Below are 22,695 nucleotides of genomic sequence, written 5' to 3'. Positions count from 1 at the left end.
TAAAATAGATGCTCTTGGAGGATGGGGAGAGCTCAGGGTCCGACTCTAACCTCTGAGTGTTGGTGACCTCTACTGCAGCTAGAAAAGACCCTGTTCTGCCCTTCTTTGGCCCTTTTTGTATAGACAAGAGTGATTGAGGGTGGTCATCTTATAGGTTCTGAGGGAGTTTTCCCCCTGCACGCCTGAATGGGCGTTCCTAGTACTATGGTAGGTGTTTGTTTGAAGGTACAAGTAAAAGGCCAACACCTTGTGTCCTCAGTCATGTGCTTGTCTCTGTAGTTCTTGACAATTCCCACCTTGAATGTGTATACTTTAAGTTTTAGATATAGCTTTGCACAAACAATTGCATAGATGGAGGTACAATTAATTTGTGTTTACTGTCAAGGACTCTATGACAACAGGAAAATACATATTGGATACTTTATTTTTATATATTGACAAAACTCTTGGTCACCTTAAATCATTAGGGTGTGATATTTGATACCGCTGTGCACTGTTTTCATCGTGTGACTTTCAAAGAATAGTAAGTGAGCTCTTATCAGAGCTAACAAATCGTAGCATCTAAACCAGAGGTAGGCAAACTAAACTAGCGTTCCTTTGAGTGAGACCTAAGAAACATGATGTCTACGGCTCCTTTCCACTTCTTACTTCTTGCACCTCATAATTTTCTTTTTCTTCTTCTCCTCCCTCCTTTGTTCTCCATGTTTGCTTTCTCTTTAATTTCTCTTTCTTGCATAGTTGTGTACTCCTTAAATGACCTATTGGTGGTGGCACCCGATGGCATTTCTTAGGCTACTGGGTGGCCCTCAGAAGTAAGGAGATTGTAGAATCTATGTATTGATTTATCTCTATTGAAGGGTTGTCACTTTCGTTTGATCCTATTCCAACTAAAACTCTTAAGTTTACTAACATAGGCTAACAAAATATTACTTTAAGTTTAGGGCACTACATTTTAAATTAATTAGTCCAAATTACCAAAAATTTTTAATGAAAACATTTTCAGAGATTTAGGTTGTTGAAATGGCCAAACGAGACCTATCAGTAGTTTTTATTTAAAAATGAGAGAAGTAAAGTCCATTAGCATTCCGTTTCTGTGGCTGCTTTCTCTTGCTTAACCTTTTGTCCTTCTGTTGTAATCCCAGACACAGCTACTAAATTACTTGCACTGCTGGCTTGTCCAGATCTGTCTAATTTACCCTGAGGGGATTTAGCATTCCTAGGATGGCCGTGCAAGCTTTTTGACCTTGTAGATGGGAATCGGAAAGCTTGGTTTGGTTTCACAGACAGTAAGTTTTCTTTTTCAGTTCTGTCAGTAACAGCTAGGGATAAACAAGAGATTTGAGGGACTCTTCTGGGAACAGAGTTTTCATCTTTGGTATCTGCGAACTGCTCTTTCTGCTCAGCTTGCATTGTAGTTTCAGACACAACGGAAGGGATCTCTGTACTACGAGACCGTGTAATCTTTTGAACTTGGCATTTCAATTCTGTTGTCCATTGTACTGTAGAAGGGCCCGCCTGGTCCAACACTGAGCCGTATTCTGCACTCCAGCGGTTAACCCCACTGACCAGCTTCCTTCCACGAGAATATACGAAGCTTCTGGACTTCATTGCCTTATAAGTGTTGAAAGTTTCATCAGGGTAATAGCGGATAATTTTTGTTTCTTCCAAGGGACAGAAAACAGTGCCTTCTACCTTTGTCGTTTCCACTGTTAGCTGAGTGTTTTGAAAATCTGATGTGTTCTGTCCATGCATAACATATGTTTGATTTAAATTTGGGAAAGTAGTTTCTTCTCTTTTAGAGTCTGCCTGCCTTCCATCATCTTTGGTTGAAATCCCAATGTCTGGACCTAATTTTGGCTCCGATGGGTTCTTTAAGTTGTCCAATACAGGTCTGCTGCAGTCTGGTGTTGCTGTTGGGCTTGTGCTAGATAAAAGGTGAAGGCTGCCCTGACGCTCGGGTACCAGGTGCGTTTTTGCGTCTTTCTCTTCCTTCACACGGAAAGAGCAGGTTTTTTTCCTTACTCCTGCCCCTGGAGACGTGGAGAGAGAAGCATCCTCATACAATAACTCTTCTCCATTAAAATGGTACCTGTACATGCTGTAGCCGTCAGCACTGTTGATGCTACTTTGCCTTAGGAGATAAGTTACATCGCATTCAGAAGAAGCTCGAGACCGAGTCTTTATCAGGTCAGACTTGTCAATTCCTGCAAGATTTTCAAGAGCATTCACCATTCTGCTAGATAATTCTTCTAGTTGAGAAAGTCGAAGGTCAACAGTCTGTAGAGAAGCTTTCATAAAGTTTTCTCTTTCATTGACTTCCTCCAGCCTCATTGACATATTTTCAACTCTGGTGAATACAAAGGGGTAGATTTATTAAAACGAGATTAACTACATATTAAAAATAAAAAGACAATGCCATTGCTATCTGAATTTTCAGTCTTTTGAGAGTCGTGAACCTTGGGCACGTTTTCCAAATTTACATATTTCTAGTATGACTTCTGAATATTATTATCATGGACGTCAGAAAATAATGGAAATAATGGTTAACACATCTAGTACTTACTGTTTACCAGCCATTGTTCTAAGTACCTCATGCATTTATTAACAAGTACTTATTGACGTATTGTTCTAGGTTTATTGAATCTTCACAACAGCCCTGGAAGGTAGATACTAATGTTATCATCCCCATTTCACAGGTGAGGAAATTCAGTCATGGAGAGTGTAAGTAATTTGCCCAAGGTCACACAGCTGCTAAACAGGGGAGCTGGGCTGTGAATACTCATAATCTAGCCCAGCATTTTCTCCAGCCTTTGTCTCTTCACTGCCTCCAACAAAAGCGAGAGCTACCGGTGTTAGTCTTTTGAGTTTTGACTGTGGCTGTCAGCAATAAATGGTTATGACGACAAATAAAATCCTTATTGGAAGCTCAGGGGATTCAGAAAATGAGTTGTTAATAATTGAGTTTAGATTATTGGATGGTTTACGTAAGGGATGGTTTACTGAAGGTTTACTTCAGACAATTGTTTGAAGAATATCAGTAACTTTAAATTGCTCATTACATTTAACAAATTAGCATTACCTTATGAAGTTAAACAAAATAAGATTGTAGCAGATTATAAATGTCTGCTGTTAGATTTTTTTTTATTCCTTTAATTTCTAGAAGATTAGGCAAGAGCTATGAAACCATAATGTTGCCTGGACCAAAAATCTGGTGGAATAGACCATGTTTTATATTTCAACAGTGTGTATCATATGAATTCTTTCAACTGATCCATGAAATTTAACTCTAAGAGGGAGTGAGGCCCAGGACCTAGGACTGCCTTTTGAAAGTTACATTTGTCTGGGGTGGGGAGTGTCCTGGCTCCCAGTTGGGTCATGTGGTGACCTGTTCTGGAAGGTTCATTCCCATGTGAAGGTAAACACTTTGACCTGATTCTGTTAGACTCTTACTTTCTCCCACTTTTCTGTCTGTTCTTAGAAACATATAGATAATCTCTAGACTCACTTGCTATCATTCATCTGTCAGTTTGTCATACTGTAGTGGCTTCCACACTGCTATGATGCTGAAAGCTATGTTACTGATATTTAAAATACCAGCAAGGTCGCCCATGGTGGACAGGGTTCAATGGAGCTTCCAGACTAAGACAGACTAGGAGGAAAAGCCTGATGATCTACTTCCTAAAATTAGCCAGTGAAAACCCTTTGGATTACCACAGAACATTATTTGATACAGTGCTGAAAGATGAACTTCCTAGGCTGGAAGGTATTCAAAATATACTGTGGCCACAACAATGGACTTGAGCATAGCAACAACCATGCAGATGGTACAGGATAGGACAGTGTTTCATTCTGTTGTACGTGGGGTCACCATGAGTTAAAGCAACTTCGTGGCAATTAACGACAGAGTCACTTGACTTGCATCGCAGGCTGTTTCTATTAGGTTCTATTACGTCTTTGCTAGCCTCTCTATGTATCCTTATACATTTCTTCACTTGTTCACTTTCTTTCCTTTTATCCACCTCGTGATGGTCTGCTTCCCCCTTTCTTGTCTTCTGGTGCTTTTCTCTGCATTGCTAACTCCTCTTCACTGCCCTGCCTGACTACTTCTCCATCCCTCCTGCTGCTTCTGCTGCTGTCTTACTCTACGTTCCCTCCAAGTGTGCTTTTGGTGATGTTGTGCTTGTTAGACACTTTGACAGCTGGGTTCTGATGTGTGGGAGGGTTCTTAGCTTCTATTCTTAAACAATTCTTTTTACGGGGAGAGGATTATTTATATGCCCCTTAGGAAACCACATCATTTAAGCAGGAAGGGTCTGGCTTCCTGGAAGTTTGCCACCAAGAGGACCAATTCTCCATGTATGGAAAATTCTGGTTTCCCTCTTTTAAAGCATCCCATACTGCAAATTGAAAGAGTTTACTCTCTCCTGGAATTTCAGGGACCAAAGAAGAGCTTTTCACTATTAACTTTTCATTACTTTTGAGTAAGACTTGATTTTTCCCATGTTAAATGTAATGGCTCTGCTCACCCCAAATCTATTACCCTTGATGATTCCTTTTGTATTAAAAACCACACTGCCTCCATAACAAACTTGAGATACTTTAACAAATACTACATTAAAAGATAATTCACCTGTGCAAAATTTAAAAAATAAACTGGTAAAATATAGATAAGTATCTCTCCCTTCCCCATGAATCAGTTACCAAGCTCTATCAGTGGTAGGAAGGTAGGACACACCTCTTCTGGTGCCTTTTTACTCTCCCATCCCTATATAAAGTTACCATAATAGTCCCTAAAGCAATAAAATTCTTAGGAATAAATCTAATCAGGAATGTAAAAGACCTATACAAAGAACTACAAAACGCTGCTGCAAGGAACCAAAAGAGACCTACATAAATGGAAAACATACCATGCTCATGGATAGGTAGACTTAACATTGTGAAAATGTCAATTCTACCCAAAGTATCCTACAAATACAATGCAATCTTGATCTGAATACCAACAGCATTCTTTAAACAGATGGAAAAACCAATCGTTAACTTTATATGGAAAGGGAAGAGGCCTTGAATAAAGCACCACCAAAGAAGAAGAAAGTAGGAGGCCTTTCACTACCTAACTTCAGAACTTATTATACAGCTACGGTAGTCAAAACAGCCTGGTACTGGTACAAAGACAGATACATTGACCAATGAAACAGAATTGAGAACCCAGATGTAAATCCATCCATCTATAGTCACCTGATCTTCGACAAGGGCCCAAAGTCCATCAAATGGGGAAAAGATAGTCTTTTTAACAAATGGTGCTGGCAAAACTGGATGTCCGTCTGCAAAAAAAATGAAACGGGACCCATACCTCACACCATACACAAAAGCTAATTCAAAATGGATCAAAGACCTGAATTTAAACCAAAAAATATAAAGATCATAGAAGGAAAAGTATGGTTAGCTCTAGGGGCCCTAATACATGGCGTTAACAGGATACAAACCATAACTAACAATACACAATCACCAGAAGATAAGCTAGATAACTGGGATCTTCTAAAAATTAAACAATGTGCTTATCAAAAGACTTTACCAAAAGAGTAAAAAGAGAACCTACAGACTGGGAAAAAATTTTGGCTGTGATAAATCCAACAAAGGTATAGTCTCTAAATTCTACAGGAAAATCCAACACCTCTACAACAAAAAGACAATCCAATTAAAAAATGGGCAAAGGATATGAACAGACACTTTACCAAAAAAGACATTCAAGTGGCTGACAGATACATGAGGAAATGCTCGAGATCACTAGCCATCAGAGAAATGCAAATCAAAACCACAATGAGGTAAGATCTCACCCCAACATTACTGGCACAAATAAAAAAAAACAGAAAATAACAAATATTGGAGAGGCTGTGGAGAGATTGGAACTCTTATGCACTGCTGGTGGGAAGGCAAAATGATACAACCATTTTGGAAAAGGATATGGCACTTCCCTAAAAAGCTAGCAATATAAATATCATATGATCCTAGAGAAATAAGAGCCGTCACACAAAGAGACATATGCACACCCATGTTCACTGCAGCATTATTCACAACAGAAAAACAGTGGAAACAACCTAGGTGGTGCCTGTCAACAGATGACTAGATAAACAAACTGTGGTACATATATACGATGGAATACTATGAAACAATGATGAATCTGCGAAGCATCTCACAACGTAGATGAACCTACTTGAAACTGGTTTCCTCTTAAAGACGTATTTCTAATGTATTTCAAATTTTGTATTTTCTTTCTTATTTTTAAAATTATACAGTAAATTGACTTTTTTTTCTATTGGTGTACAGCTCTTTAAATTTTAGCACATGTATAGAATTATGGTGTTGGTGAAGAATATTGAATATACCATGGATTGCCAGAAGAAGAAACAGATCTGTCTCAGAAGTACAGCCAGAGTGCTTCCTAGAAACTAGGATGGCGAGACTTCATCTCATGTACTTTGGACATGTTATCAGGAGAGACCAGTCCCTGGAGAAGGATATCATGTTTGGTAAAGTAGAAGGTCAGTGAGAAAGAGGGAGACCCTCACTGAGATGGATTGACACAGTGGCTGCAACAAGGGGATGAAAATAGCAATAATTGTGAGGAAGGCATAGGGCCAGGCAGTGTTTTGTTCTGCTGTACATAGGGTCACTGTGAGTCAGAACTGACTCGAGGGCACCTAACAAGACAACGTAGATTTGTTTAGCCAATACCAAGATCAGGATACAAAATAGTTCCATCATTCCCCCAAACTCCCTCAGACCTTATAGCCCTATGCTTCCCCTAGACCAAATCCTGGCAACCACTGATCAGTTTCCATCACTATAGTTTCTGCTGATTTCTTTTTCCTCGCTATGGGTCACACTTTCTTGTTTCTTTGCATGCTTCATAATTCTTGTTGAGAACTGAATATTTTGAAAATTAAAATGTGACAGCTCTGGAAATCAGATTCTCTTCCCCCAATGTATGTTGTTGATGCTGTTTATTGTGTTATTGTTTGGTTGTTTAGTGATTGCTGCTAATAAAAACGTCATCAGTTCAAATCCACCAGCAGCTCCTTGGAAACCCTATGGGGCAGTTCCACTCTGTCCTATAGAGTCTCTATGAGTTGGAATCAACTTGACAGGAGTAGGTAAAATAGTAATTATTTTAAAGTCTGTATTCTTTGTCACATGTGACCTGAAGTCTCTGTTCTATTAGCTTAGTGGTCACAGGTTTTCTTAAATGCCTGGATCCAAGAAATCTCCCAGTTTTTGCTGAGGAGCTCTGTGTGTGTGTGTTGAGGTGCATTTTCAACACTCAGTTGGGCAGTTTACATCTCTGCCTTACTGTTCACTTCTGCTTCCAGGGAGCCGCAAGGTCAGCCAGAAGTGAGAGTTTAGGGCCTCCTTAGGTTGTTCCAGGGCATTCACTCAGCCCTGTGCATGCACACAGTCCTTTAGATTTCTAGGCATATGTCAGAGATTTTAAAAGTCCTTATTCTCAGTCTTTCTTCCCAGGCTTTTTGCTTAGTCTATTGTTTGCACCAACAAGTTATTTATCACCTTGGGTAGCAGAGATTAAAACTTTTGCCTATAAATGTCTTTTACAAATGCCTCACAGGTAGCAGCTTTAGCCCTGGGCCAGTCAGGTGAGATAAAAACAAGCCTTTTGAGCCCATCTTTCGGGTGGGGCACAAATAATTACAATTCTTTGTGTAAGAGGTCCTTTCTGCTCTCTGCTTTGGTGCTGGGAACATGGGCTGTAATTTTCAAGGCTACTGCTGAGCTGAGGAGTGGGTGATGGGACTGGGGTAAGTTAAAATGTCACAAAGCTTATTATGCTTACCAAGATTCAGCTGTTTTTCTTGAACAAGTGCTCCCCAGGTTGCTACAAGCCTTTGGCTATTTTCAGAGTTCCGAAAGAGTTGATTCAGACAATTTGTTGTTGTTGCTTTTATGGAGGGGTAGAATTCTGGAGTTCCTTATTCCACTATTTTTGCTGAATTCCACCCCCCTCCCCCGCCTCCACACACACACTCAAGGCCTTTGCTATGCTTTTAAGGTGCAGAACCATACAGACACACAGCCTGGGGTGAGCTCCAGTTCATAAACAACTTTATGGGGTCACGTCCCCACGATCTTCTCTCTGCACAATTCTCCCTGGTATTTCCAGATCCTGAGGCTCCCCTTTTCCATCCTCCAGCTAGAAAGCAGACTACTGGGCCACTGGATTTCCTGCAACTGACTCGGGAGAACAATAGGGAAAGAAGAAAGGCACTCTTGGAATAACCAGGATGGGATTTCAAAATCATTTCCTTCAATATTAAAAGGTATATGACCTCGTTTTGTACCCTAAACCGATAAAGCAAAAAAAGTTAGTTATTAGAAATAGGCTCTTTGCCTCCGACATTCTTCTCATTGGAATCCGTAAAGATAATGTAGTACACAATCATGTCACTTCTTGCTTAAAAACTGTTGCAGCTTCTCATCGCACTTAAAAAACAAATTTCTTAGCAGTAGTAGGCACCAAGAAGTGGGTGAAGTAGGGAACCCTCATAACCTCTATTGGTAATCCCATCCTATGATGTGACAGTGGACACTTCCTCAACATAAAGTACATGCCATGCAAGTGCAGCGTCCAGTCTTCTCTTCTCATTCAACAGCAGTTCGTAGCCTCCTCCTTTAAAGATCTCTGTTCTTTACATATATTTGGAAACCCTGGTGGCACAGTGGTTAAGAGCTACGGCTGCTAACCAAAAGGTCAGCAATTTGAATCCACCAGGCACTCCTTGGAAACCCTATGGGGCAGTTCTACTCTGTCCTATAGGGCCGCTATGAGTCGGAATCGACTCAACAGAAACAGATGTGGTTTTTTGGTTCTTACATACATTCAAAACTGTTCAGAAACTGACCCCGTCCTCCCTTCCTGCTTCTCATTTTCCATCCCCACATTTGCTCGAGTCACCTTTCACAAACATGCCATCATCATTGAAATTAAAAAGTAAAATTCTCTTAGAATGTGAAAATCCCAAACTTCAAGACATTTGAAGACCCCAGTTTGAGAAACCTGTTCTAGAACATACAGACACCTCTATGTTTGTATAAGAACCAGATGAATGAAAGCCATCTTGTGTGGTCAGGAACCCCAGCCACTGTACGTAAAAGTATGTTGCTATCCTAGCATCCGCCTTACTCAATAAAATCAATAATAATTTAGATTAACATGACTGTGTTCTTTATTATTGTGTATAACCTTTTTGAAAGTAATACTCGTTTTATAAAATATACCGGTACTCTCTTATGAATATTTCAAATCAGTTGTTCAAATCACTTATAACTCTAGTATGACTAGTACTCATCTCAAAGGGGCTCCTCCATTGGATGCTGGGCACTTTGGTGGTGCTGCACTACCGATCTCTTATCAGATCTGTGTCCATTTTGAGTTCCATGTTTCTGTGATTATTTCTGTGTTTGAGTTACTTATAATTTCACGTATTAAGGTAGCATTTACTTCACCCGCAAAAATTCTTCCATTTTAGAATACTTTTGAAAAAGCTTTTACAGCCATTTTTCTAACCACCAAACACACAATTTCTCAACTGGCAGGCTTGAAGAACAATTCCCAAGGCCCAGCTTCCCACATGCTTTTCTATCAATGGGAACTAGAAACAAATGAAGTCTACACTATCTGAGTCCAAATTAAGCATGCTCCTGACTTTGAATAGAATTTTAAACTGCACTTGATTTATGATAGTATTTTCCCCACCCTTTACTACTTAGAATATCTCCTTCTAAAACCAGGATCTGCCCAGAACTTAAGTTGCTTAATCAGTCTTGGTGTAATAATCGCCATGTTTTCTCCTCCCGATATTTTTCTCTGTTTGATTCAGAGGTTAGAGTATAGATTGGTCTTTGTGCCTTTTTGTTAAAAGGGTACACCTTAATTGCCTAATCACGCTCAAAATCTGGCATTTATATATAATTCTGTGGCACAAATGGGTTAAGCACTCGACTACTGGCCAAAAGACTGGTTGTTCAAACCCACCCAGAAGCACCTCGGGGACAGGTCTGGTGATCTGTTTCTGAAAGGTCACAGCCTTGAAAACCCCAGGGAGCAGTTCTACTCTGCACACATGGGGTCATCATTCTACTTGACAGCAGCTAACAACAAATACTCGTCTCATTACTTAAGAAAGTGGAAGATAATGGTACAAGATTAACTGATGTTGTATATCATGACTCTTTGTCTGTTTAGTTTGCTTCTGAGGAAAAAGAAAGGCTGTTTCTGATGAGCATTTGTTGACTTGACAGTTACCTTTGGGATGAGCCCGTATCAGCATCAGGGAGGAAGCCGCTCCACCAGCTTCTGTCTGTTGTGGGTCTGTCACCGGTCAGTGGTTTATACAATAGTGACATGACAGCATTGTGAGAAGTAAGAGAAATAGGGCAAATGGAAGTACCCCATGAGCTGTAGCTGCTGTACAAATGTGAACTGGTACGAGCATGTGGAGTAGACCCGCCACTAAATCTCCAGGTACCTCTACCTTGATTTTGAACATGATACTGTTGTTGTGTGCCTTCAAGTCAATTCCAACTCATAGTGATCCCTATATGACAGAGTAGGACAGCCCCAAAGGAGCCCTAGTGGCACAGTGGTTAAACGCTCAGCTGTTACCGAAAGGTCAGCGGTTTGAACCCGCCAGCTGCCGCTCAGTAGAAAGATGTGGCAGTCTGCTTCCGTACAGATGTGTAGCCTTGGGGCAGCTCTGCCTTGTTCCGTAGGATCACTATGAGTTGGAATGGATTTGACAGCAGTGGGTTTGGTTTTGTTAATCCTTACGAGAGCAGATTGCCGAACCTTTTCTCCTGTAGAGCAGCTGGTGGGTTCAAACCACTGATCTTTTGGTTAGCAGTGGTGCACTGCAACTTAAAGCAGTTTAACTGAAACTAAATAATACTTTCCAATCCATTCACGCAACAGTTAGGTTCAATAACATATCTACCACCCGTCTGCCAGTTTGCTGTGCTGTGGTGGCTTCGCATGTTGCTATGACCTGTATTTCAAATCCCGGCAGAGTCACCCATGGCAGACACGTTTCAGTGGACTGTCCAGACTAGAACAGACTAGGAAGAAAGGCCTGGTCATCTACTTACAAAAATTAGCCAACAAAAGTCCTATGGATCCCAACACAGAGGCATAGTGAGGGTGGGGGCAGAGGGGAGCACTTGCCTTCTGGTGCAAGTCCCAGGGGGCACCAGACAAGGTATGGAACGACATTCTGAGGCACCACAAATATGAAAGGCGCCTGACTGCGACAGGTGGACAAACAAGATGGGGTAAGGTGTTTTTGCTGACGTGTTGCCACCATCAACATCTATTCATCTTGAAATTGGGGGGAGGAGCTCAATTTAGAGATTGTTTCTGGTTGCTCGTCACCCTCGCTATGTCTCTGTCACAACAGAATATTGTCTGGCATAGTGCTGGAAGATGAGCCCCTAGGTTGGAAGGCAACAATGGACTTAGACATACCAAGGATCATGAAGGTGGTGCAGGACTGAGTAACATTTTGTTCCGTTGTACATGGGGTCACCACGAGCCAGAGCTGTCTTGATGGCAGCTAACAACATCACATCAATATATAAATCTGTGGAATTTTTGTAATAACTTCCAAGAGACTATCTATGAATGATGTAACTTTACTGGACCTTGCATAGACCCTGTCGGTTAAACAAAAGGTCCAAATTCATGTTCTCATGGTAGAATCTTTGTATGTTTTTCCTAAGGACAGAACTTAGAAATTTGGAATTCTGCAGTAAGCCAGTTATTAAAACTTGCTTTATGTGTAGTAATCTTTTCATGTGCAATGATCACCCTTCACCTGTAAGGCAGCCCATAAAGTATATGGGAACATTTCCTTAATGACAGAGTTAGATGTTAAAATAAAAAACATAATGTTAGTGGAACAACTAGGTCCAGTTCATACTTGAAGAAACCCATGTTTCAGGATTCCATGGTACTCTATACTTGAGTTCTAAGATCATTCCTACCCTGTTATTTTACTCCAGATCTATAGATCATAATATTTTTTAATCCACTCCAAATTTTACATCCAGCTATTTTAATTTCCATCTACTGCCTTATGTAGGGTTGCCTTTTAAATTTAGTAATTATAGGAAGGACACCCAGAGTAGGACCTTGTTGTATTTACTTCCAGAGTTTTTATATGTGAAAGCCTTTAAAAGGCAAATATTAAATCTTCTGGCTTTCTCATTCTTTTTAATAAATGGTTACTAGTTACTAAAAGTATATTAAGCTGGCTAGGATTCTAGATCTATCCTGCATCATTTATATACACCAACTTGGCCACACCTCAGACCTCCTTGGTTTCGAGAATTCAAGTCCTCTAAATCATTAGCTTTTTCTGTCTTTGTTTCACTTTTTGTTCTGACCAGACTCTGTCGTCAGTGCAACATATATTAATATCCTAGGTTCTCTTTACCTTGTTTCCAAAATAATAGTGCCCATCCCTACCCTTCATTTACCACTATCAGGGCTCCACGGCTGGGCAGAGATAAATGGTGCCAGTGGAAACAATGTGTTACGTTTATGCTGCCATTTGCAAACACTAGCATTGTTGTGATATCCCCGTTGACTGATTCTGGGAACAGAGATCCCCTTCTGCTTCCCCTTTGTGCCATGATTGGCTTGCTTTCTGCACCCTTGCCCTTGGGCTCTGGAGTGTCATTAATGAAATTCATGGGAGCCACACTGACTTGGCCTAATGCAAAGTTGTGTTATCTAACTTCAGATGGGTCCCCATTATTCCTGCCGAGCAATCTCTTGGCTATCTCCTTTCCTACCATATTTTCGATAAAGGTGAACTCAGATTCTCTTTCCTGGTTTCAAGTCTGTAGTATCGACAGAGGGCACTTTTCCCCTGTTCTTATTGTTTATTTCTATGTGTATGGACTTTTTATTAGAGTAAGACTCCTGGCCTCACCCCCAGTCCTTTATTTATTTATTCTTGAAGAGGACTGCTTTTATGAATGGAGTTTAGGGCCAGGGAGTCAGCATTGCTTCTTTTCTCTCCTCCTTTGGAAGCCAGATGCCCGCAGGGAGCCTGAGTTCTCACTTTCCCTTGGTTGTCTGGGAAACTTAGCCAGGGAGGCCAACTCTGCCTGTGACTGCGTGGGTACATCTAATTATAGGCTGTGCATTTGGCAAGAACTGAGCTACACCTCGAGTACCACTTTGATTACCATAAAGCTGATATTGTTATCTGTTTCTGCCTGATATCTGCATCTGTCTCTGAATGGGCTCTCAAAGTCAGGCAGGGAACAAGAGTGTCATTCATTAGGCATATTAAAACTCCAACACTGAGTCTAACCCCTTCCGCGTCATCCAAGCAACCTAGAATTTTATCACTTTATAGAATTAAGACATTCAGCTGGATTGTCCCCAAACTTCTCCTCCATGACTGCATGCTTGTCTTTCTATAACCTTCTCTACATCAGAGGAGTCACCCTCCTCCTTTCTAAGACTGATCCCTGTTTTGGTTCCCCTGATAGTTACTGTCTTGTTTCTCTCTTTCTTACTGAGGTCTCTGCTACCAGCACCTTCTCATCCTGGCCACAAAAAGAGGATGCCAAATAAGATTTCAAGGCCACTGATTCCCCAGCAAGCCTATAAGAAACCCAAGATCTTAACCCAGATCCACAAATCTGACAGGAAACCACTGAACCCAGAAGCCTTGGGGAGTCAGAACCTGGTATAATAGGCTTGGCTAGTAGAGTATAATAGGCTTGGCTAGTAGAGTATAATAGGCTTGGCTAGTAGAGTATAATGGGCTTAGATAGCTATAATAGACCTGAAGCTCCTTATGTTCAGGGCCAACTACGTTTAAAATGTATACTTTATGAGTTACACCCTGCATACTTTGAAATATCAGACACATAAAATCAAATTTATGTAAACGGAAATAGAAGCTATAAAAAATAAAGAGGAAGAAATAAGGAGGCAATAACGTATCCACATGTTCCAAAGGACCTTCACTAATACACTTACTATAATTAGGTATTACGTCTGGTGCTAAGCTTCCTTGCAAATATGGAAAAAAGGGAAAACACACGGGATTAAGTAATTCCCATTATTTGATAAAAGGAAGTTTAATCTTCTGACTAGGTTTTACCTGGAACCCATGAACCTGTGATAAGGGATGCCAAACCACAGAACAGTGTATTCAGTGGTGGATTTGCAGAAGACACAGAGGTGTCCTTTAAGCCCCAGATGATAGGGACGCATGTCAACCTGGTATGAAAATACAATATTTAGGTTGAAAGGCACTACTTTGACCATGCTTGCAGAAGTTATCTATAAAATATTCTTATCGCGCCAGCCCTCTTGGTTATCTGATGTTATACCTTTGGGCAAAGAGACAATGCCTGCCAATGCCAACACTTGTTTCGGTGTTGGTGGTATTAAACAGTCTTCCTGACAATTACAGGTAACAGAATTGTTTGTATCTTGAGACCGTTCCCAATTCCTAGTAGTTAAAGCAATGTTTCCAGCCCAGAGGGAGCATAGCTGATTTCCTATTTCATATCCCCGGGGGGAGCTCATTGAAGATGGGATAGAAATTTGCATTCAAATCAGGAGACAAACTTTAAGCCATTCATTCATTCAAAAAAAAATCGAGCTCCTCTTTTGTGGTGTTCTTGCAACGTTTATGTATGTTTGAAACTATTTCCAAACAAAAAACGTTACAAAACCTGAGTTGGATAGAAGGCAATTAACAAAAATTGAGCTCTTACTATGTGAAGATGCCTGTTGGTTCTTGGGCTCTCCAGCGAGCTAAACTCAGACACAGTCCCTGACTTCATGGAACTTAAGGTCTGGGGTCCTGACCCAGCCTAAGGTGTGAGATGGGCAGGGAGGTTTTCCATAAGGAGTCGGCATTTGAGCAGAGATCTGATGGATGAGCAGGGGAAGGAGGGCGGGGTGTGCCAGGCAGCAGAAACAGCACGTGCAAAGACTCTGCGACAGGAGACAGGCAGGTGCTTTTGCGGAAATGAAAGGAGGCCAGCAGGTTGGGTATCGAGCGTGAGGGAGAGAGTAGTCCAGGGCGAGGCTGGGGAGAAGGCAGGGCCACACCGTGCAGGGCCTTGTGGGCTGAGAACAGTGGGAGCCCTGGAAAGATTTTTAGGGAGAGTGGTGGGGGGTGAGATGCAAGACTAAAAGGACAGAAAATGAGTATGGAGAGACTAGTTGGGGGCAGCTGCAGGAACCGAGGTGTAAATGACGGAAGCGTCTACTAGGGCGGTGGGGGTAGAAATGGGAAAAGTGGTTAGACCATGATACGTCCAAGGGTAAAGGAAACAGAAGTTGATGATCGTCAGTGAAGGAGATGGCAGAGTTATGTGCCCGTTTCTGTCCTGTTGAGTCAGTGGCTGGTGGTGCCGTTCATAGAGCTCAGAGCACAGGAGCGGAGGCCATGTTCGGGAGAAACCCACGAGTGCAGCTAAGTGGGCACATGGCGTGGGACTTGGATATGGGGGCTCAGGATGGAGGAGAGGTCTGACTTTGAGAGTCACTGGAGTATAGACAGTGGCTGAAGCTTGGGTGTGAAAGAGGCTGCCTTGGAGATTGACCAGAGCAGGGGCCACCAAACTACAGCTTGCAAGGCAAATTGGACCACGACTGTTTGTGTGTGACAGTGGTTTTCACATGCTGAAATGATTGGGAATTAAAAAAAAAAAAAAAGAAGGATAATATTTGCTGACAGGTAAAAATTGTCTGCAATTCAGAATCCAGCATCCATAAACAGAGTGCCATTGGAGCACAGAGATACTCATTCCCTCACATATGGGCTATGGCTTCCTTCACACTGAAGTGACAGAGGTGAGGAGCCGTGACAGAGACCTCTGGCCCGCAGAGCCTAAAAACCCACAGAAACCGCACGCGGAGCCCTGGTCTGGTCGGAAACGTGGGGCAAGCGGCTTGAGCTTTCTAAACGGTTTTGCAGAAACTGCCCGCAGAGCCCTGGTCTGGTCGGAAATGTGGGGCAAGTGGCTTGAGCTTTCTAAACGGTTTTGCAGAAACTGCCCGCAGAGCCCTGGTCTGGTCGGAAACGTGGGGCAAGCGGCTTGAGCTTTCTAAACGGTTTTGCAGAAACTGCCCGCAGAGCCCTGGTCTGGTCGGAAATGTGGGGCAAGTGGCTTGAGCTTTCTGAACGCTTTTGTTCATCTGTAAAATCGGTGCATTGCACCTGACCGAGGGCCTGAGACGCTGGGCTGAACGGACGGGCAGCTGCTTGAGTTTGAAGCCTGATCTCTTCCGAGGCTCTCTGGCTTAGGAGAGACTCGTTCAGCATTGTACACCTGGTGCAAAGACCACGTCTGACTATGTGACCAAGGGTGGTACTAGAGCGGGAGGTGCAGGGTCAGTGCGCACCGGGAACACTAGTTAGGGAGCTGCTTGGCGGAAAGTATTCCACGGTAAACGAGCTTGGGAAATGCTAGTCACATCAGGTGACTCTGTGGCTAACCCCCTTCACTGGCTCTCCATTTCACTCAAAGCAGAGCCCAGGCCTCCAGGACCCTCCATGGTGACTGCTGCCCATCATCTGGCTGACCTCACCCCACCACCGTCCCCCAGCTCACCCCCACAGCTGCAGCCCTTACTGTTTCTTGCTGGGGTGGGTGTGCTCCCACTATGGGGCACGTGCTCTCACTGCCCCTTTGCATAGGTGCTCCCAGGACAACGCCTCGAATCCCACCAGCTCCTTTGCAATCCTTGCTCAATCCCACTTGCTAATTGAGCGCCCACCCCATGGCCCCCGTCCTTCTCCACTCCCGGCCCCTCTCACTGTATGGTGTCTTCTCCTTTTTTTACTGCACTTTTCACCCTGTAGTACACTACACACTGTTTTCATTTATGATGGTAATGTTTGTGGTTTATCACTGCTCCCTGGGGATTTGGTCACTGACGTATTATCCCAAGTGTGGGGAACAATGCCCCACACGTGGGCACAATAAACACGTGTTGGGTAGTGAACATCAGTTGGTAGAGGAGGTGCTGAGCAATGATGGTACGCCTGTACTATGGGATGCGATGTTACTATTAAAAAGAAGGATTTAGGCCTATGGAGGACCACAGTATCTGTGAGAAATTGTTAAGTGGGGAAAAACTAAATTGCAAAGTTATGTGTATAGGTTTATTATTTTTTATATATTAAACAACTCATGTTTGTTTTAATGAGCAGGAAGTCTTTCCCGCCCCCCTCCCCCCACCCGTGTTTGACTTGTTGCAGTCAGTATTATGGCTTTTATGGTCTGAAAGAAGAACATAATGAGGGTTTTAAAATGATTAAGAGATGGAAAACTATTTCTATTCCTTTTGTTTTTTACCTCTCAAGACTGAAAATGTTTCTTTCTTAAGGGAAATCATAGGATTCTATTGTATCTCTATCAAATATGTTTTAAAATAAAATAGGACAGCATTTTGGTCTCCTTTCATGATTTAATTCATTCATTTAATCTCAGCTATTTAGTGAGTAGTTTTCCTAGAAGCTTGCATTTTTGAGCTAGGATGAAGCCACCCGGGCTAGCCACTGACTTGAAGGGAGGAAACGCCCAAGGTCGCCCAGCTGTGGGGGCTGCTCTGAGAAAGGGCCTCTGTACACACAGGGAGTCCTGGTTGGCTCTTAGCCCAGCCTGCATGCCAATTAGACAACCCACGGCCCAGAGGCCACCCTCGTGGTAGGTAGCTGCATCGGAATTTGGGGTTGTTGGTGCTTTGCACCCCACAAAAAGCAAGCCTTGAAGACCATTTGGAGGCTTTCTGGCACAAAACACAGCAACCCCTTTGCTTACTTAGAGCCAGCCTTTTGTGTTAAATCCTGCTGCAGCTAAAAACCGACTCATATTGTAAACCTCATATTGAGAGACTAAATTACTTACTTTGGCTCTTACGAAGTGTCAGAATTTTATGATAAAATAAATGGTTACATTGTGAAACTTTTGGATATAACTTACCAGGCATTAAGAGAAGACCATGAATTTGGTTCCCACACACAGGGATGGATTACCCAAGTTAAAATTGTGCACTACGGGTTAGTAAGTAAGCACAGGTGAGCCCATGCGTACCTCGCCTACTTGTTAATCCGCCCCGCCCACACATAAGCACTCAAAGCATGGTGAGGGGAAGAGCTTCTGAATGGGTAAACTTTGCTCCTGTGAGGACATGTTTGCGAGGCTGAGTCATGCAAATCCTTAGCCTGGGTTTGAGAAGGTGCCCAAACAACAGGGTGGCAGGAAGGAACTGATATAGACAGCACATTCCATAAATTCTCACTTCCAACTGTGCCCTGAGGTCTGAATGGTGCTGGAGAAGACACAACCAAGACAAGAACAGGAAAATCATCAAATGACAAATAGTGGTACAGAAAATAAAAACAACTAGGTATACAGGCAGACAAACAAAAAACCAAATATGTTGCCGTCGAGTTGATTCTGACTCATAGCGATCCCATGTGTAGAACTGCTCCATAGGATTTTCTTGGCTGTAATCTTTAGGGAAGCAGATTGCCAGGCCTTTCTTCCAAGGGACAACTGGGTGGATTTGAACCACGTACGTTTAGGTTAGTAAAGTGCAAACTGTTTGCGCCACTCAGGGACCTTACTGGATGTATAGAGAAGATTAAAGAAATGGCAGGAAAGTTTGAATACTCAAAAATTTGATTTTAAAGGTAATCAAAGTTGTCAAAAGTTAGGCAAAAAAAAAAAAAAAAAACTAACTAATTTTATTTCCACTCTGCCACCTTACCCCTTGCTCCTGGCTGTCGTGGTTAAGATTTAAGGAAGAGTGAAGGAACACTACCATCTCCTCAACCCTTCAATGCAGTCCTCCTCGTCTCTATCTCTGGCGGTCACCTGAATCTGCCTAGGAAGGTCAGTAAGGGAAACGGAGGGGCAGGAATGTGCTCCCATCACACCTGGGGATCGCAGCCAAGGAAAGCAGGAAGTAGCATGTTTTTACTGCTCTGTGCACGTTCATTCCTATTCTGTCTCCACAGAGCCCCAAGAGAAAAATGCAATTCGGTAGTGACCTGACAACCACATTCCTGGAGCCTTGGTCCAAGAATGGGAAAAATCCAAACAATGCTGGGGAAAGAGGCAGAGCAAAACAAAACAATTTCATTGTAAATTACTGACTATGATTCAAGTTATTATATAACTAATAAGTAGAAATTTTAGACTGTCTAGATGGTGCTTTATTTTTCCTACGAAGAAATAATGTTCATATATTAAAAGCTTAGCATTTACTGCTAAAATGCCAGTGTTTCAAAGTTTTATTGAAAATGTGCCTTATTAAGGTCAAAAGTTGGTATAGGCAATCCTTGAGTTTGGCTGGTTGGGGTTGGTTGGATTACAAGGTGTCTGAGTCTGGGAGGGGATTGAGGCCAGGGCCTGCAGCTGCTGGGGTATCATTCCTCCTGTGGGTTGTGGCTGTCACTGGTCTGTACGTATACACCAGGGAGACATCAAGGTTCGTCTGTGAATTCTGTTCTAATTACTGGGCCCTTGACTGGGAATTGTCTGCAAAAGTATCTTTGAGAAGTCCTACCACGTTTTTGTGTTTATCAGCATACACACATATCTGTATCAAAAACTTTAATTCTGGGTCCTCGAGCTATGATGATGCCCTAGAGTCCCCTTCGACCTGTCTTCTCCAAGGTCATCCTTCCCCCACATTGTTAGTTAAACTCTTTGGAACAGCATATTATCAGTTATCACTGACATTTAACAAGTTTTCACTTGCTTTTACTGACGATAAAGATTCTCAAAAATTACATACTTAAAAAAATGTAGGTAGTGAGGGTTTCTTGTTCCCATCTACCCTTGCTTGTTACTCTCTCAGCTGTGGGGGGAGCAGTACTATAATTTTCAAGCTTGGAAAATGTCACCCTTTCTGTCCCTCCCCGACCTGCCTTCCTGTACTCATTCACTGATTCATTCACTCATGCATTCATTCAGTCTGCATTTATTGAGCACTACCATGCAGATGTGGTCCCTGGGTGGTGCAGACAGTTTCTGCAGGACTACTACTAGCCTAAAGTTAGCGGTTCAAACTCACCCAGCAGCACCATGGAAGACAGGCATGGCGATCTGCTTCCATAAAGATTACAACCAAGAAAACCCTATGGAGCGGTTCTCCTCTGTAACAAACGCCGGTCACCATGAGTTGAAATCAACTCGATGGCAACGGGTTTATGTATTTATTTCGGTTTACCATGTAGATCATGTGGATTTTGCATGGTCCTGAGGATTCTGCATGGTCCAGGGCCTGCAACAGAGACCCTGCCCTAATTTAGAGGCTTCCACCCTCCCCAGGGAAAGACATGATTGTCAGCACAAAGTACAAGGTCCCTCGGGGCACAGAGGAAGGGACCCTTATCTCTGCCCCGGGAGGTTGGGAAGTGTGTCCAGGAGAAGCAGGGACGTGAGGCGGGGAAAAGGGATCAGCCGGGAGGGGAAGACGTAGGCAAAGGGAAAGGTATGCACAAGAGCGGAGGCAAGGTGGTTTCCTGAGCGGTGACACAGCCCTGCAGCTGATCGTTCTCTGCATTAATGCCGGCTATTGTGGAAAACGCCCCCATTTTTTTATTGTGGAAAACGCCCCCATAAGGAAATGCCCCCATAAGGGGGAGGGGGCAAGAACTGTCAATTTTATTTATTTTTGGCCCTGAATAATCACAATAAATACTATCATTCAGTTCTTTATAAGATACACAATGATGACCCAGAAACTTTGACACTGTTTTGGGAGGACACAGTGGTTAAGAGCTCCTTGGAAACCCAATGGGGCAGTACTACTCTGACCTACAGGGTCGCTATGCATCAGAACCAACTCCACGGACAAGGGGTTGGTTGGTTGCTTTGTTGGTTTGGGAGCAGACACGTCTGAATAAACCTGAGAAGTCAGAGTGAGCATTTAAGCGTTGTTTGGCATCCCCCGCAGGTTCGTGGAGGCCTCCGCGAACCCTGGGCCCTGGGCCCTGGGGCAGGCCGTGCAGGCGCACCTCTCGCACGTGATGCGGATGCGCTCGTCGCTGGACGACTGCTGCTGGTCCTCCTTCTCCTGGAAGTGCTCCTGCACGCACTGCGCCTCGAACTCGTGCAGCCGCTTCAGCTCCTCGTCGCTCAGAAACAGCTCTGTGTAGCGGGAGAGGTGTCGTCGGGTGAGAAAAGAATCCATTCAGTCGCCTTACTGCGAATTTCACAGCCCAGCTTTAATTAAACTCCCTTTTCCACCACGTGTAGGCAGTTCTCTGGCTACTTGTTTATCATCCCAAAATAGGTTTTTATATACAGCAATCATCTTTCTGTTAGAGCAAAATGGCTCACTGGTTAACACCAGAAACAAAATGACACCCATTAAAAAAAAATTAGGAAAGTAAAAACCAAGTACCATCTTCTGGAAAAACTTCCACATCTATGGATAGAGTCAAAAGCATAGCATTATTTTCTCACCTCTTTAGATGCAATAAATTAAAACATCTTGAAAGGAACATTGAATTTATGGAGAAAAGTGTTGCCAAGAATTCTCAACTTCTGGTCCCTTCAGCTGGCTTTCAGTCATGTTGCTATGGAGAGGGTGCCACTTCAGGGCCAGCATGTGTTACAGAGCAGAACCGCTCCACAGGGTGTCCTGAGCCCTGGTGGTGCAGTGGTTAGGAGCTATGGCTGCTAACCAAAGGTTGGCAGTTTGATTTCACCAGCCCTCTGTCCTGTAGGGTCGTTATGAGTCGGAATTGACTCGATGGCAATGGGTTTAGTTTTTGGTAATCTTAATGGCAAAGACCCTAGGTGGTGCAGTTTGTCTCAACTGCCAACCTAAAGTTGGTGGTTCAAATCCACCCAGCCCTACCTCAGAAGAAAAGGCCTGGTGATCTGCTTCTGTAAAGATTACAGCCAAGAAAACCCTTTGGAACAGTTCTACTCTGTAACATACGGGATTGTCATGAGTCAGGGTTGACCTGATGCAACTAATAACAATCTTAACGGGAGTAGATCCCTAGGCTTTTTCTTCCTGGGTCCCCCGGGTGGGTTGGAACCGCCAACCTTTAGGTTAGCAGTCAAGTGCAAGTTGTTTTCCACAGCTAGGGAGCTTCTGTAATTTTAATTACTAATAATTAACAAAACCAGAATAAAATTGACACAAAATGAAAAGCATTCTGCAAAGAACAGCAGTTGGGCTAGAGTGCTGTGTTTTTACACATTTTAAGTAGTTTCGTGAGATTTCTATGAGAGTGGTCAATTGGAACACTTTCTTGAAATTAGCCCAGGATAGAAATGAAAGGGTCTTGCACATACTGAGTCCGTGATCCCGTTCCTCTTGGTCCCCTTCTCTTTTTTTCCTGCAGTGACCACTAAGGCGCGTAATGATGATGTAGATGTGGCTTAAAATGATCATGGGTGGTGGTAAGACTGGCCGGTCATGAAATGTCATAATCAGCTGGTACCTCTGGAATTTCCACACTTGGTTGGATATTGACTTTACTTCAAAGAAGGTATTGCTGTAAAAAGACATTTTTAAAGTTATTGATATTATTATTTTTTTTAAGCTGTGGTTTCCCAGATCAGTTACTCCCACTGAAATGAAAATATAAAGATGCCTTTTAGTGCCATTTAGGA

At 42.8% G+C, this 22,695-nt stretch overlaps 1 protein-coding gene across 1 annotated transcript in view; it reads right to left on the bottom strand.

Annotated features, from left to right (window-relative positions):
• Positions 1 to 1,077: 1,077 nt before the first annotated feature.
• TRPM1 (transient receptor potential cation channel subfamily M member 1) overlaps positions 1,078 to 22,695 on the bottom strand; it is a 138,142-nt gene continuing 116,524 nt past the window's right edge. The window contains exons 24-26 of the mRNA XM_064296180.1: positions 22,375 to 22,577; positions 21,081 to 21,213; positions 1,078 to 2,347 (exon numbers count right to left, since the gene is read on the bottom strand). Coding sequence (XP_064152250.1) covers positions 1,078 to 2,347; positions 21,081 to 21,213; positions 22,375 to 22,577 — 1,606 coding nt within the window. The remainder of the gene's footprint in view (positions 2,348 to 21,080; positions 21,214 to 22,374; positions 22,578 to 22,695) is intronic.

Source organism: Loxodonta africana, chromosome 13 (assembly GCF_030014295.1).
Source record: "Loxodonta africana isolate mLoxAfr1 chromosome 13, mLoxAfr1.hap2, whole genome shotgun sequence".
In the NCBI taxonomy this organism is placed as follows: domain Eukaryota; kingdom Metazoa; phylum Chordata; class Mammalia; order Proboscidea; family Elephantidae; genus Loxodonta; species Loxodonta africana.
This window is presented reverse-complemented; position numbering and strand designations above follow the sequence as displayed.